This window comes from Scophthalmus maximus, chromosome 13 (assembly GCF_022379125.1).
Source record: "Scophthalmus maximus strain ysfricsl-2021 chromosome 13, ASM2237912v1, whole genome shotgun sequence".
Classification (NCBI taxonomy): domain Eukaryota; kingdom Metazoa; phylum Chordata; class Actinopteri; order Pleuronectiformes; family Scophthalmidae; genus Scophthalmus; species Scophthalmus maximus.
The window spans coordinates 12,951,521-12,964,760 of NC_061527.1; the positions used below are offsets into that span (position 1 = coordinate 12,951,521).

Genomic DNA, 13,240 nt, shown 5'->3' on the forward strand with positions numbered 1-13,240 from the left:
TTAAAAAAAGGGAGTGAACAAAAGGCTAAAGGCGGAAGCGGTCACTATTGACAGTTGTTGTCTGAACAAGGAACAAACTGAGCCCCATCATATGTGACTGCCGTCTAGGTTGTTGGCTCTGACACTTGTTGACTGCGAGTCTCAGACAGTCGGGGCCTTTTGGGCACAGCCTCACAGACGGTCAGCCCGTGATGAGAAAGGTTCAGTCGTGGTGCTGCTGATGTCAGCAGTTTGCAGTCCGGTTTTCCTGGCAGTCTGCGAAACTGTGGAATTTCTCCCCTCCTTGTCATCTTCAGCAGGGGCGACCGGCACCTCTCCCCATCCCGCACGCCCTGCAGGCTTATAGCACGTCGGTCTACGCTGAGCAAACAGCACCTGGAGCGGTGGAGGAGGCTCGGTCCTGACCGCTGTCACACTTGAATTCACATCAGGGGGCTCACCTCGAGGGCGCTCTGACCAAAGAGGGTGTGGGTTCGACATCCATCTTATCCAAACCATGTTCGGATGAGGGGATGAAATCTTAGGATTTTCTAAAATGGGTTCATACCCAGTGTGATGTGGGTAAACAACATGTGGTGCAGTCAGATTTTAAAGTCATTTCTGATATTTGTATACCTTTACCTTTATCACCACTGGAAGTATTTAAGTTGAATTCTGTTTTGTTGACAAATGTGACACCCTTGTCGGTTTAATGCATTCGAGGAGTTCCTGTTTGTCTGCAAAATAATGATTTGACACACACATAAAGAGAAATGTGACGCTGAAGACAAACGAGAGTCCACAAAGTTAAAAAACAGTAAAACCTCTTACTGTTATATGTTTAACATCGGAAGACTATGAGGTAATGTATTTGTGCTGGACGGCAAGCAGCACTACTGCAACAAGAATGATTTGTGTTGAGTTGTGGTGATTGCAACATTTCCACGTACCAATCACACAGAATAAATCTGGTGACAAAGTGTAAACAGAGCGAGACATTCCCAGACACCTCATTTAGAGCCACTGCCGGGTGAATAAATGTTTTCCCAGTCACTCATCCGCTGTAACACAACATGACAAATATGCAACAACAGCAGGCTCATGGTGTGAAGCTGTATGTCTTGTGCTGCCATTACCGAGAGACACGAACATGCACAGTGGAGTCATTTTCACAAGTATCTCCAAGGTGTGTTACTCCAACAGCATTTAAGAAATGTACAACTCCACACTCGAATGGCCCTCAGCTCGGGTTATTTGTCATTGACAGTCAATAGGCAGTGGAGTGACGACATGTTTTTTAAATACTAGTTCAAATTATTTCATCCAAAGTGATGCTCTAAACCTATGTTTTCATCACCAGATTGTTGGGGGGGGGGGGGGGGGGGATCAGACTGCTATTGTACTTTGGTTGCCCAAAAAATTAAAAAGACACTTTACTATAAAATATGATAAAAGTGCAGAAAACCTTTCAACCATTGAAAATCATCTCATTAGGCCGAAGACGAAAAATCTCACTGACGCTGTAATGGGAGATAATCTACACAGTTTTATGGCTTTCTATATTGTCATAGCTCTTTTACATTGTTCACAATACACATGAAGTCGTTTAACAGAGGAACTATCTAATGTGACAAAATGCTGTTAATATTCAGGGGAGAAGAGAACCACAGTTTCCTTCAGAATATGCACCAATTCAGTCACATAGTACAAATGAAACAAGTTAAGACTTCTGTTTTGTTTTAGGTTTGTGAATTACGCTCAGCTGCTTTCCTCGAGGTTCTGAATTCTATTAATGCTTACATACACAATGAAAATGAATAACATCTAGCCAGCATGGCTGTAGCTACAATATATTAAGTCATAAATACAAACAGACAACTTTATGATGGTAGTAAACATTTAAAAGCTGCACAACAGAGCTGCAACTGTACATTGAGAGCAACAAGAAGGTATTAAATATATATTTCTGCAGGGCAAAATTGTTGTCTTCAGTTAGGTCAGCTTCTGTCAAAACAAACAAACAATGGACGCCAATGATCAGCTTTCATTCATGTTTCTGATTTTAGCCAGGGCAGAGGACACTGCCAGTCTCCTACTTACACAGTGATCCTGCAGTTTCTTGCCTGGACGTAGGCGCCCGTGTACCGGATGTCGCAGCGAACCTCGTTGTTGGAAAAATCGGACTCCTGGACCAGCTGAGAGGGATTCACTGTCACCTGAAGAACAGCAGAAACACCAATTGAAATGTAGATATCTCATCTGTTTTCAGTCAGTAGAAAACATACTGGTCTACATCCCCACCTTGAGTATGTAGTTTCCTGGTGGTACATCAGTGATGTCGATCCACTGGCAGTCGATGTTTGCGTGATATGTATCATAGCAACCAGGACCAAGCCCCTGAGAATAAGGCAGACTTACACACCCTTCTTTTGGCTTAAGGAAAGAGTTCATGTGTATTTCTAAATATGTCAGTGAAAAATTAGGAATGGACGGATTAATGGGAAAAAAAAGGACAAATCATAAACTGCGCTGGCCAACCTGTGTGTGAGCGGTGCAGGCGAAGCGCCGTCGTATTCCCGGGTCACACGACGTGTCCTCCAGACAGAAACTGGCCTTGTGTCCCTCAGCCACCTTCTGTCCAGTGGAGATGTCCAGCAGGTCGTAGTTACTAAAGGCCTCCATACTGTGGTAATGTCTGGGGAGAGACAGAGATAGATCCAACTGCAGCTGCAACTTCATCCTGGGAAATATCATTCTTTTGTTGTCTTGGTCTGCTCGTTTGTGCAACCTTTGCAAATTTTCCATTCATATAAATATATATACAGTTCTTAAGGTGAACTCACTGGTGACAGCTGTGCCATTCCCACTCGTGTCTGGGCTTAACTGGGAGGAAGTCTGCTGTTCCTTGGTTCTTCACTCGCTGTGGGAACCGCAGCAGGACTCTGTAGTCGAGGTCGCTCACACTCGGATGATCTGCAGACCTGAAGGAAAGAAGAAACCGGAGAGGAATAACGATTGTCAAGAGTCTTCACTGAGCTGAAATGACACTTTGGGAACATGAAGCACTGAGTGGCCAGCTGGATGTTCACTTGTGATTTTTTCCTCCGTGGGATCTTTACATCATCAATATTTACAGCACTTCACTGCACACTAAACTCTGCCTCGTCCTTCCCTGGCCATTAGACAAATGTTGATCCACAGAGTTGGTTTCTGGTCTTGCCTCTCTTCTTTCTGCGTTCACCTCAGGAATCCTTTGCCTTTCATTTCAGAGCTTATTTTACTTGGCAAAGTGGCCGCTCAGATCAGAGGAGAGAATCTCCGGCGGTTGCCAGATTTGTGTCCAGCCGCTCTGTCATTCAGCTGTGACGTCCAAACAGGATGGAATCCAACACACGTCCTCAGGTGGCAACATCAAAGGAATTCTGACTCATGAAATCATGCTTTTTATTCATACGTGTGAACCCCATTGATTTTTGTCTTTGGATAGACCATTCACTGCACAGTAGAGAGGGGCTGCATTTCAAAATCTCAGTCACACCACAAGGACACATTTTATTATTATTAATGTAACTAACTGGCCTCACTTGACTGACAGAATAATGCAGTGTAATCTGAAATAAAGAAGTGCACCTTGATAGACAGTTCTCTTCCGCAGCACAACGAAGCGCATACATCTGCACTCTCTGAATGTAAGAGGCAGCTTGGATGTAATAAGGGTCAGGAACCAAGTCTGGAAGACCTGCATAAACAAAAAGAAAAAGAAAATGCAATCTCTAAATCCATGAAATATGCCAGGACTCAGATGCAAACACAAGGTCATTAGCTTTTCTGCATTAAATGGACGTTTGGGGCATTAAACACATTGATGGGGAATAAGCTCTATGCTCATCTGTTATACAATTAGAGAAAATATATCCAATTTCAACTGATGAAGTCTTTGAACTATGACAGAATCCTGTTAGACAAGTAATTATTTTAATCATATCTTCAATATCAAATACTTTATCATTCATTGCTCCAAGTCTAACAATCAATCATTTCATTTTAACTTTTCTTATAGGCTACTGGAGACTTTACTTTACACCAAAACGAGTTGGACTTCATGATGATTGTTCTGACTTTAATGGTTTAAGGGTGTCATCAGTTAAGCAATATCTTTTTTTAATGTTCAATCTCTCATATTATCATTATGATGCTCAATGTCTCGTGCTAACTGGTTTCCACACCCTGGTGTCTCTATCTCATCTGCCTCACCATTGTGGAAGAATCTGGTGCCATAGCCGGTTCCTGGTGGTGGGCGCGCGGTGACCCTGTTCCTGCGGTCCGGTGGGTAAACATTGGAGAAAACCGAGTTCCTATGATGGATGCTGTGGGGATCTTGTGGGTCACTCGTGTCTGTCATCCGAGTTTGATCCGACCTCGGACGGGGAAAGTGAACATCTACCGCGTTGCTGGACGGTGCTGTGGGAACATCATTGGACTCCGGTGTGATTCTGGTCAGTGAGCTCGCCCTGTGCGCAATGCGCGCATCGCCCACGCTGGTCTGCTGAGGAGTGCGGCGTGCATCCCCTCTATCCTCAGCTATGACCGGTGCAGATATGGCAGGTGACCGGGCAGGTGAATCCGAGTTCTCAGACCTTATCCGGCCGCCTCGGCTGTGCGCAAAGACCGGTGATCTTATCGGCGACGCGGCGGCCTGTTGCGTACCAGCGTCATCTCCAGCTGTGCTCCGGCCACCTCGCGGGACTCCGCTGCCAGAGAACTCCTGGATGGAGGCAGCGCTGCTATTTGACGGAGCCCGGTGTGAACGGTACCCCTGAGCAACGGCCTCCCTGGGGGAGACCATTCGCGATGGCGACTGACCGGATGTCCCCGGTCGTCCCGAAGCGAGTAAGTACTGATCCGCATCAGCACCAACCACAGATGCGTCCACTGGACTGAGGTCGTTTTGTAGAGAGTGAACCCAGACCACGTCCCGGGGGTCTCCAGATCTGGCTCTGGTGGGTCGACTGGACGCAGCAGGAGGGTCAACTCGGTTAAAACTGTTCTCAGCTGTTAGCAAAAGCTGAGTGCGTCTTCTGATCACTGCAGGGGTTCGGTACTGAGTCCCCGTGCTGAGCAAACTGTACAGCTGACCGTTATTCTCCCACTGAATCCGGTTTCTCCACGGTCCGACGCGCGCGCGTAAATGTTGTTGACCGGTACCCAAACGCACCAGAACATCAAGAAGGAAAACTAATACAAACGCAAACTTCTCCATGGCTCCGTGTGATGGCGTCTCTGCCCGAGGACTTCAGGCGCCGAGAACATTTGTGTTTGACATGTGAGATGAGATGAGGTGGTGTTCTCAAGTCACTCGACTTCGCCACGCAGTTGCGCACAGGGTCACCGCCGTGAGTTTGGTTTGAGACGTCTTCCAGCGTCTGTTGAGTGAGTTACTCTTGATGAATCCACCCATCCACAGCAAGGAGCTGCGCTCACTCTCTCCTGTCACAGTTTAAACATTTCAGAACACTTCACAATCGAGGCCTATTTTTAAATTATCTGAAAGTTATATTTACTAACGTGAGAAGTTGTATATATTGAGTTTCATATATAAGTCTATGCATTGCATGCACAGGCTCAGAATCCAACAATCACAATTCTTGTGGTTTTAATCCTATTTCCTTAATTGCATTATGATGAGAGAGAGAAAAAAGGAAATGATCCAAGTTTTGGTTCCAGGGTTGTGGTAGTGCACTTGTGATTTTAACTGAAAGTTCATTTCTGGCCCAATGGAAACACTGGAGCAGTGCTTCACCAAGTGAACCCCAAAGTCCACTGAAGGTCCCAGAAAAAACAACAACAAGCCGTTGATAGGGAATCTAAATCCCCTGTTTATACAACAGGGCTTTGCAGTTTTGTCTTTAGTGCAGTAGTGACAGTACTGTCTGGACTAACTCTCAGTTTGTTGACTCACCACAATGAGGCCAATCTCCCTCTTCGCCAGATGATGGCAGTGGATCATCACAGACTGAAAGTCTCCAAACTGTTTTAGTCGTGTGACTTTAGCAGGTGTCACACCTCACGGTCTGTTCAGCTTCTGTATATGAACATGAATGGAGACAAAGGTGAAGTGACTGTAGTCACTTCCTTTTTCTGTTAGTTTTTATAGATCTGGGATCAAGGTCAACGTCTTGCTGTGGTTCAAACCAGCTTATTTTCAAGAATCCTACTCTGATGTCAGTTAACTGTCAAAAAACACTTGGAAACACATGCAGGTTCTTTAATGTGTATTTCGGAAATTTCGAACAAAAATCTATCTTACTTCTACAAGAATCTTTGCACTTCACAAGAGCTTGTGCTGGTGACGCATTTCAACTTGCTCCAGTTTATATTTACAGCTCTCAACCACTGCACAGTTTTGAAGGGCCTGTAATTATAAATTGTATTTCAACTGCCCTGAAGTGGGTGATAGGCCCTTGCATGTATCCTCTGCAGCTCCATGTGTGGGCCTCTCACCTACTTCAGGCCAGTTGACAACCAATTTATAATAACAGGCTTGTACAAGTCGCAGGACACAATCACAGGGTCCGGCTCTAGTTGGAGCAGGCTGTAACCGGATGGCTGTCATTCCTCCAGCCTGTCGGTTGGTCTCTCGTTATGTAAACGCCTAAGATCTCTCAGCAAGTGACCCCCCTCCCTCCCTAACTCTGTGACACACATAATTTTAACCTTCATCTCTCCTGGCACCACCTTCCCACATGAGGTCACACCATCAGGGAAAAATGGTGGAGTGTTTTTATTTTTATGCATATATTTCATCACCGCCACTTCCCAGAGGAAAATATAGTTGTTGTTTTTTTACTCCATTATATTAATACATCACCATAGATACACATTACTTTGCACATGAAGTTTTCATATACAAATCATGATCAGTTTCTAAAATATGATGCATTGTTATAGCTTAAACAGTATAGAAGTTAAACTCAGCTGCAATGAGTGGCTACATTACGTAAAACGCTGCTTAGGTGTTAATGCATTAATAAGAATGATCCAATGATATAGCCTGGTTGATAATAAAACACCAATATGGACCTTTTACCTGACCAACTGTTACTTTTGTATGTATATTGAATGATAATTTTCCAATTACCTCATTAAAAATATCTTTAAATTAGTTCTTCTTCCTTGCTGAAAATGTTTAAGTTTAACTTCTGGACACAAGTTGTGTTCAATGAATTTACCATGAAGCCCATTCTGCACAGCAACTCATAGCTTTCAGATGAACGTAGATAAGAATAAAGTACAACATTTCCCTATGAAGTGTAGTCAACCAGAAGAATAATGCATAAAATGGACGAACTCAAGAACAGTACATTTACCTCAGAACTGTTCCTTACTACTTGTAAATGTAATAAGTTATATTCCACCCCTGACTCTGAATGTGACCATATGGAATGTTATATGATGTTACAACACTGAATGAGTTTTTCAGAGCAGGTGATAAAACTCAGTGTCCCATGACACACAAATACTGGACTTACTTATTTATTCATAGTGTGAATTTCTTTTTGATCGATACATATTTTAAATCCAAATCATAAAGGTTTACAGTTGACTTTTGAAACAGCAGTCGGATGAATACTAACAATGACAGAAACAAAGGAAAAGGCTTCACCTCATCTGCAGACTTGCCTCATCGGATGATTTGGAACAAGGTTGAAAACTTTGGGAACAAAACCAGTTAGACCTTGTGCACATATTTCCCTCAGTGTGACCTTTGATGAATGATACGAATGGTATTCACGAGATATTAAAACAAGAATGGGATCTCACACATGCAACCTATTCAATCCTACACGGCAATGTTCTGTATGTGTACAAAGGTTCAGCTCAGCGCTTACATCATAAAAACTATCTCAGGCAGAGCCGCGCTTACCCGACTTTATACATCCGCACGCTGTTTGACGGATGTTCTTCAGTCACTCGGTTCCCCCGTGCTGTGAGTAATGAGGTCAGGTTTGTCCAAGAAAAGGTCCCGACTGGATTCATTTCCTCCGAGGTTCTTTACTTTACTGTAACACAGTCTGGAATAACAGGGCCACTGTTTCACCCTGGGGCCCGTTAGCGTGTGGTGATCAAGATGATGTAAAACTTTTGGAGAATATTATATATGTTTGTGTGTATCATATATATGGATTTTTCAGGGGGAAAAGCACATTTTATTTAGCTCTCAATTTCACAGGTTGTTCCCTGGTGTATGTTTGTTCGTGGTGAACAGATCCACCTGAGTGCATGAATTCACAGTCATCACACACGCTGCCGTCATTTTTAGCACCGGGAGTCCAGGCCAGTGTGGTCTAGTCCACGTCCATCTGTTAGAGCGTCACAGCGATCACCTTGCCACTCCATTTCCACATGACACGCACCTGACAGATTACATTTACCCGCAGCTCATGACACGACAAACCAAACATACTGGTTGTTACTGTAAAAGGATGTCAAGAAAATATGGGAGGTTATTAAAGCGAACTACCAGCACTCTGGATGAGAGAAAACAATAAAATGAAATAAGATGCTTCAAGCAGCACTGGACCTTTATTTTACAAGCTGAACTGTTGCTGTGTAATAATTAATCACCAGGTTTCCTGTATCAGGACACTAAATGACCCACATCCCTGAGAAAATCCAACAACTATGCAAACACACAAAACCTAGACCAAATGCTGCTTTTTTCGTCTAATTGAAATATTACTGGACTCCCATCCACTATGGAAAGGAAGACACTTAAAATACACGTACCTACCCGACCATTCCCATATTTAGCTGTGGTATGATGAGCTGAAGTTCACACCGTCCACTGTGACAGGGTGAGGTATTCCCCCTCAGGGGAAATGAGAAATTATTCCGGCCTATTTATACGTTTGGGAAGGCAGGTGACAACGGCACGTGCCTTGGGCCCCGAGCACTGTAAATCCAGCGCTAATAGCCTAAATCTTGGGGTTAGTCTATGACCTTCTCAGGCATCTTCTTGAGGCAAGTGAGGGAGGCTATTTCAGAGCATGCAACATAGTTGGAAACCCCCCCAGAATAGATAAAGGCATTTGACAGTCGTTCAAATGTCTAAAATAGATTTCACAGTGGATTGTTTATATACTTGTTATTAAAGCTGAGATCAGTTAGGTTGTTTGTCGTTGGTCCACTTGGAACTGACCCACTTTCTTTAAATCCTTAACAAAACCGGGTCGGGTCATGCATTTTAAAAAATTGCCCAACACATTTTTTGGTCTGAGCCTCTAGTATATGGTTTACCACTGTCCACTCACACCCTCTAAAAACCAACGGTTGAAATTGTAGAGCTAGGTCTAATAAAATACAAACTGTAATCTTTTGGCTGGTTGTAAAATTACATGAATTCATTCATGACTAAACTAATCTACGCAGAACTACAGTTGTTAAATTATTACAATATCATTATTATTACAATTACAATAAGACTTATCTGGCCTAATAAAAGTCAGATGGAGTTGCCATGCAACTCCAAGATAACGAACTTGAACACTTCCTCCTTCTCCGCAGTTATTATTTTATATTGGGCGACAAAATACACAAATGCTTGATGTACTGTATCAGCAAACAGCTACAAATACATTTATTTGAATGAGAATGAAATTGACAAACAAATGGTCTAGTAAAAGTCAGTGGTTTCATATACCAGTAACATCATCAGTACAATCACCTTTAACGAAAATCAAATATTGATCGTCTGAAGATGATAAAATGACGATGATAAGTTAACATTGGTCTGTTCTATGTACAAAAAACAAGAAATACAAATTTAGAAAAACATCCTTAAAAAAAATCCTTGGGACTATTTACAAGTTCTGTACAGGGATGGAGACGAGTCTTCCTGCTGCAAGAAACAGAAGAAAACTGTGTTAGACAAGGTTGTGCACCTAAACGTAATCTTTGTCTACTCTTAACTACATGATTTTATAATTCTCCTAAAAAATGACTCACCTATAAACAATTGAGCAGGTTGTTCTGAATGTCCTCATACACCTGGTTGTAAATCTCCTCTTTGGTTTTCAAACCATCCAGGTACTCTGCAACAGAGAGGAAGTGATCAGACGAGAATCCCGTCTACAAGAACTCTAACTGATCGGACGAATACACATGCTGACAAAACAAAACGAATGAAGCAACACAACTGCAGCATACCAATATGCAAGCTGCTGTCCTCCATCTCTCTCCTGTTCTTCAGGTACATGGGCCACACGTGGCCGTCAAACAGGCCGGGAGGGTCGGGGATGGTGTACTGCCTCGTACTAAAAATACAATTGAGACACAGTTACAGTACACTTTCAATGCTGGGGTTAAAAACACGTGACGAGAAATACAACCAAGTCTTTTTGAATTAATTCACCTTCTCCTACTTTTGCACTCCTCATAGGGGATTGATATGTAATAGCACTTGTCGAAGACATCCAGCAGAGGCCTGGAGGGGAGATGAACAAGGTCATCAGTGATGATAAACACTGCCTTCCAACGAACACGAGTACAGGAGTATAGCATTGTCAAGAAACTGCCTATTATCTACATTTCTGCAGCGTGCAGCTCCACTCTCACCCCAAGCACACAGTATCAACCACCCAGCAGCGAGCGTCAAGGACAACTCAGAGAGCCTCTTTCTGCTGAACCCCTTATCTCTAATTGCAGGACCTGCCCCAAGTCAACATGCAGGGGTCCTTGTACATGTCATTGGCAACTGGCAAGCATGAAAAATATGTTACATGCAGGTCAGCTGCAATCAAGGCAAGACTTCAATCTAGAAAGAAAAGCCATTAGGAGAGTCCCTCCAGGCGAACACATGCAGTAAGTTGAACCATGTGAACTAAAAACTAAATATGAACTAACTTGTAGTTGTAGAGCAGGAAGCCCTCCACGATCAGGATGTGGATCTGCCCATCGGGGTCGGCCACGTCAGGGGCAGAGGACAGGGTGATACCATGAGAGCGGGCGAACTTCACCGGGTTCTCCATCCAGCCTTTCACCGTGTTGGTCATGGCCTCCATATCCAAAGCTGTGATCACTGGAGAGCAAGATTGAAAGGAAGACGACAGAAAAAGACAGTTACTTAGAAGATTAGCGAGGAGACAAACAAAGAATGTAAAAAATATTGGGAATGTGTTTTTTTGTCCCTATAACTTTCTGGATGTTATTATAAGCTTCATGTTGACATTATGTGTGTATGTTAACCGACTATAACGTATGTAATCTAAGAGGCTTGGTGGTACATCACTTAAAAAAAAAAAAATTAGTATGTGAATGGAAAAGAAGGTAAACATTGAGACACTGGCAGTCTTCGGTGAAGTCTTACCATCCCATTGTCTAAAGCCGTCCTCCCCGACTTCTATCTCATCGGGTTTCTGAAATAACAGTCACCAATAAAACATTGCTGCAACCTCACAGCTCTGAACACTTGCAGATCCCACTCGCATGCCAGAGTGAGGGCAAAGAGCACATGCACACAAGAACAAGGACACAAAGGCACACAGCAAAGGGTATGGACAAAATAAAGCAAGCGATAAACAAAAATATACTGCTCTAAAATAAAGAAATAAATAAAAAAGATGGAAATGTTAAAATTACATGATTCAAATCAGGAAAGAGAAATGAAGGGTGAAATTCTGCAAAGTTAATTGATGTAAGGGATCACAAAAATCGAAATCTACAAGGGAGGAAAGACTGAAGCAGTAAGATGTGACGGCCAAGTAACAGAAAAAAAAATGCATAAACATCACGCCCATTTCCATATCAACAGCAGAGAGCAGTGTGTGGGGGAGGGGGGGTGTTACTCGTGGCAGCAACACACTACTTTCTTTACATGCAATGCTCTGGCCATTGAAAAGAGGAATCTGCTAAATCTCACCTTGAAGAAGTCATCCTGGTGCACAATGCAGCAGTTGGGCAAAGTCTTGATCAGCTTTTTGGTCAGGGTGGTTTTGCCACCATTAGTGACTCTGCAAACAGAAAACAAACAAAAAATCAAGATAATACACAAATCAATATCCAGTTTTATAATATATTTTTATATATATATAAATAAATAGAAAGGAAAAGCACGTGCTTACATTTTACACCATAAACCATGTGGTCCCATATTTCCATATTTTGGTGGATATTATGAATCATATGATAAAAAGGTCACAGTTATCTAAGTATAATTATTATCAACAACAAATGAGCTAATCTTTTTATATTGTCTTTATATATCTTTTTCATACAGATATGTGACCTGAACACCGTATTATTGAATATTATTACCAGAATGCTGGTATGATTGTCTGTGATTTGTATGTTTTTGTGAAAGCACTTTGTGAAGCTACTTCTAAAAGGTGCTATATAAATAAAATTATTATTATTATTATAAAGACGTTTACATGTAATAGATTGTGATGAACAGATGTTTTAATAAAGACAAATGGATCTGAATAAAAAGAACATTGCTGTTTTCATTCAACAATATCTTTTCTTTTAAACATAACACGTTACGTCACTTCATCATTTCAAAGTGTTTGCATGAAGCTCGATGGTAACATCCTAACTTAACCCTAACCCGATCTCGACTCTCCCTCCACTTCTGAACCGAGTGAAGCGCTAAAACATTTCAAATGTCCCGCTCGATTCGTGACAACAAACCAGGCGCACCGGTGTCACCGCCCGGGCGCCGCATCTTTCTGGCGGGCAGCTGATAGCGCATGTGGACAAAGCGATGACCATCGACGAGAAGCCAATAAATCAATCGATAACTTTACTTAAACCACTAGTTTGACTTCAAACTGGAACCAAATGCGACACGAGATGTTTCCGTCACCAGTCGAATACAAAAAGATACAATATATAAAACACACTTACCCGCCAACTCCGATAATGTATTTCATGTTGTCGTCACCTCTCGACGGTCCTGCTGCTGAAGAAACAGTCTCCAACAGAACTAGAAGGAGTGGAGGAGAATTTTAAAATAATCCCGCGGTTTAGGCTCTTCACAGAGTTCAGTGATGAAGTGTCCCAACACTTCATTCATACTATGGAAAGCCCGCAGCGCGCGGCTCCGCGCTTTATACCCAACACGCGTCATATTGCGTCACGACTCACGCGGGCACGCGACGTTCTGGTGCTGTGGTACGTGCCCGCGCCGCGCTCTGCATCCACTCGTGCTACGTCACGCCTCGCGGTGGGCCAATCGCCGCCCGCGAACTTCCAGCAGCTGTCG

The 13,240-nt window shown here is 42.9% G+C and overlaps 2 protein-coding genes across 7 annotated transcripts; both read right to left on the bottom strand.

The window, feature by feature from the left end:
- Nucleotides 1-1,394: 1,394 nt before the first annotated feature.
- On the bottom strand, nt 1,395-7,676 carry loxl5a (lysyl oxidase-like 5a). Of its 5 annotated transcripts, XM_035648752.2 has the most exons (8): nt 7,643-7,676; nt 5,939-6,061; nt 3,610-3,718; nt 2,823-2,960; nt 2,518-2,674; nt 2,281-2,376; nt 2,080-2,195; nt 1,395-1,983 (listed from the first exon to the last, which is right to left on the bottom strand). In XM_035648752.2, the coding sequence occupies exons 3-8, from the start codon at nt 3,651-3,653 to the stop codon at nt 1,977-1,979; spliced, it is 558 nt and encodes a 185-aa protein (XP_035504645.1). In that variant the 5' UTR covers nt 3,654-3,718; nt 5,939-6,061; nt 7,643-7,676; the 3' UTR covers nt 1,395-1,976. The 5 variants fall into 5 exon arrangements, with proteins under 5 accessions (XP_035504645.1, XP_035504644.2, XP_035504643.2 ...); XM_035648751.2 differs by lacking the exons at nt 5,939-6,061; nt 7,643-7,676 and adding an exon at nt 4,234-5,480 and having other exon boundaries at nt 1,395-1,980; XM_035648750.2 differs by lacking the exons at nt 5,939-6,061; nt 7,643-7,676 and adding an exon at nt 4,234-5,477.
- A 1,910-nt stretch (nt 7,677-9,586) lies between these two features.
- Nucleotides 9,587-13,063, bottom strand: LOC118318487 (muscle-specific beta 1 integrin binding protein). Of its 2 annotated transcripts, XM_035648206.2 has the most exons (8): nt 12,883-13,063; nt 11,897-11,987; nt 11,345-11,393; nt 10,882-11,056; nt 10,391-10,462; nt 10,186-10,292; nt 9,985-10,070; nt 9,587-9,877 (listed from the first exon to the last, which is right to left on the bottom strand). In XM_035648206.2, exons 1-7 carry the CDS (start codon nt 12,906-12,908, stop codon nt 9,985-9,987), a joined length of 606 nt encoding a protein of 201 aa, XP_035504099.1. In that variant the 5' UTR covers nt 12,909-13,063; the 3' UTR covers nt 9,587-9,877. The 2 variants fall into 2 exon arrangements, with proteins under 2 accessions (XP_035504099.1, XP_035504100.1); XM_035648207.2 differs by lacking the exon at nt 11,345-11,393 and having other exon boundaries at nt 12,883-12,933.
- Nucleotides 13,064-13,240: the final 177 nt, after the last annotated feature.

Coding starts and splice junctions, on each gene's coding strand:
- loxl5a (XM_035648750.2), bottom strand. CDS start 5,239: ATGGAGAAGTTTGCGTTTGTATTAGTTTTCCTTCTTGATGTTCTGGTG. Junction 2,675..2,822: donor GAATGGCACAGCTGTCACCA/GTGAGTTCACCT, acceptor GTCTCTCCCCAG/ACATTACCACAGTATGGAGG. Junction 2,196..2,280: donor CAGGAAACTACATACTCAAG/GTGGGGATGTAG, acceptor GCTGTTCTTCAG/GTGACAGTGAATCCCTCTCA.
- LOC118318487 (XM_035648206.2), bottom strand. CDS start 12,908: ATGAAATACATTATCGGAGTTGGCGG. Junction 11,057..11,344: donor CGGCTTTAGACAATGGGATG/GTAAGACTTCAC, acceptor CTTGCTCTCCAG/TGATCACAGCTTTGGATATG. Junction 10,463..10,881: donor TTCCTGCTCTACAACTACAA/GTTAGTTCATAT, acceptor TCTCCCCTCCAG/GCCTCTGCTGGATGTCTTCG.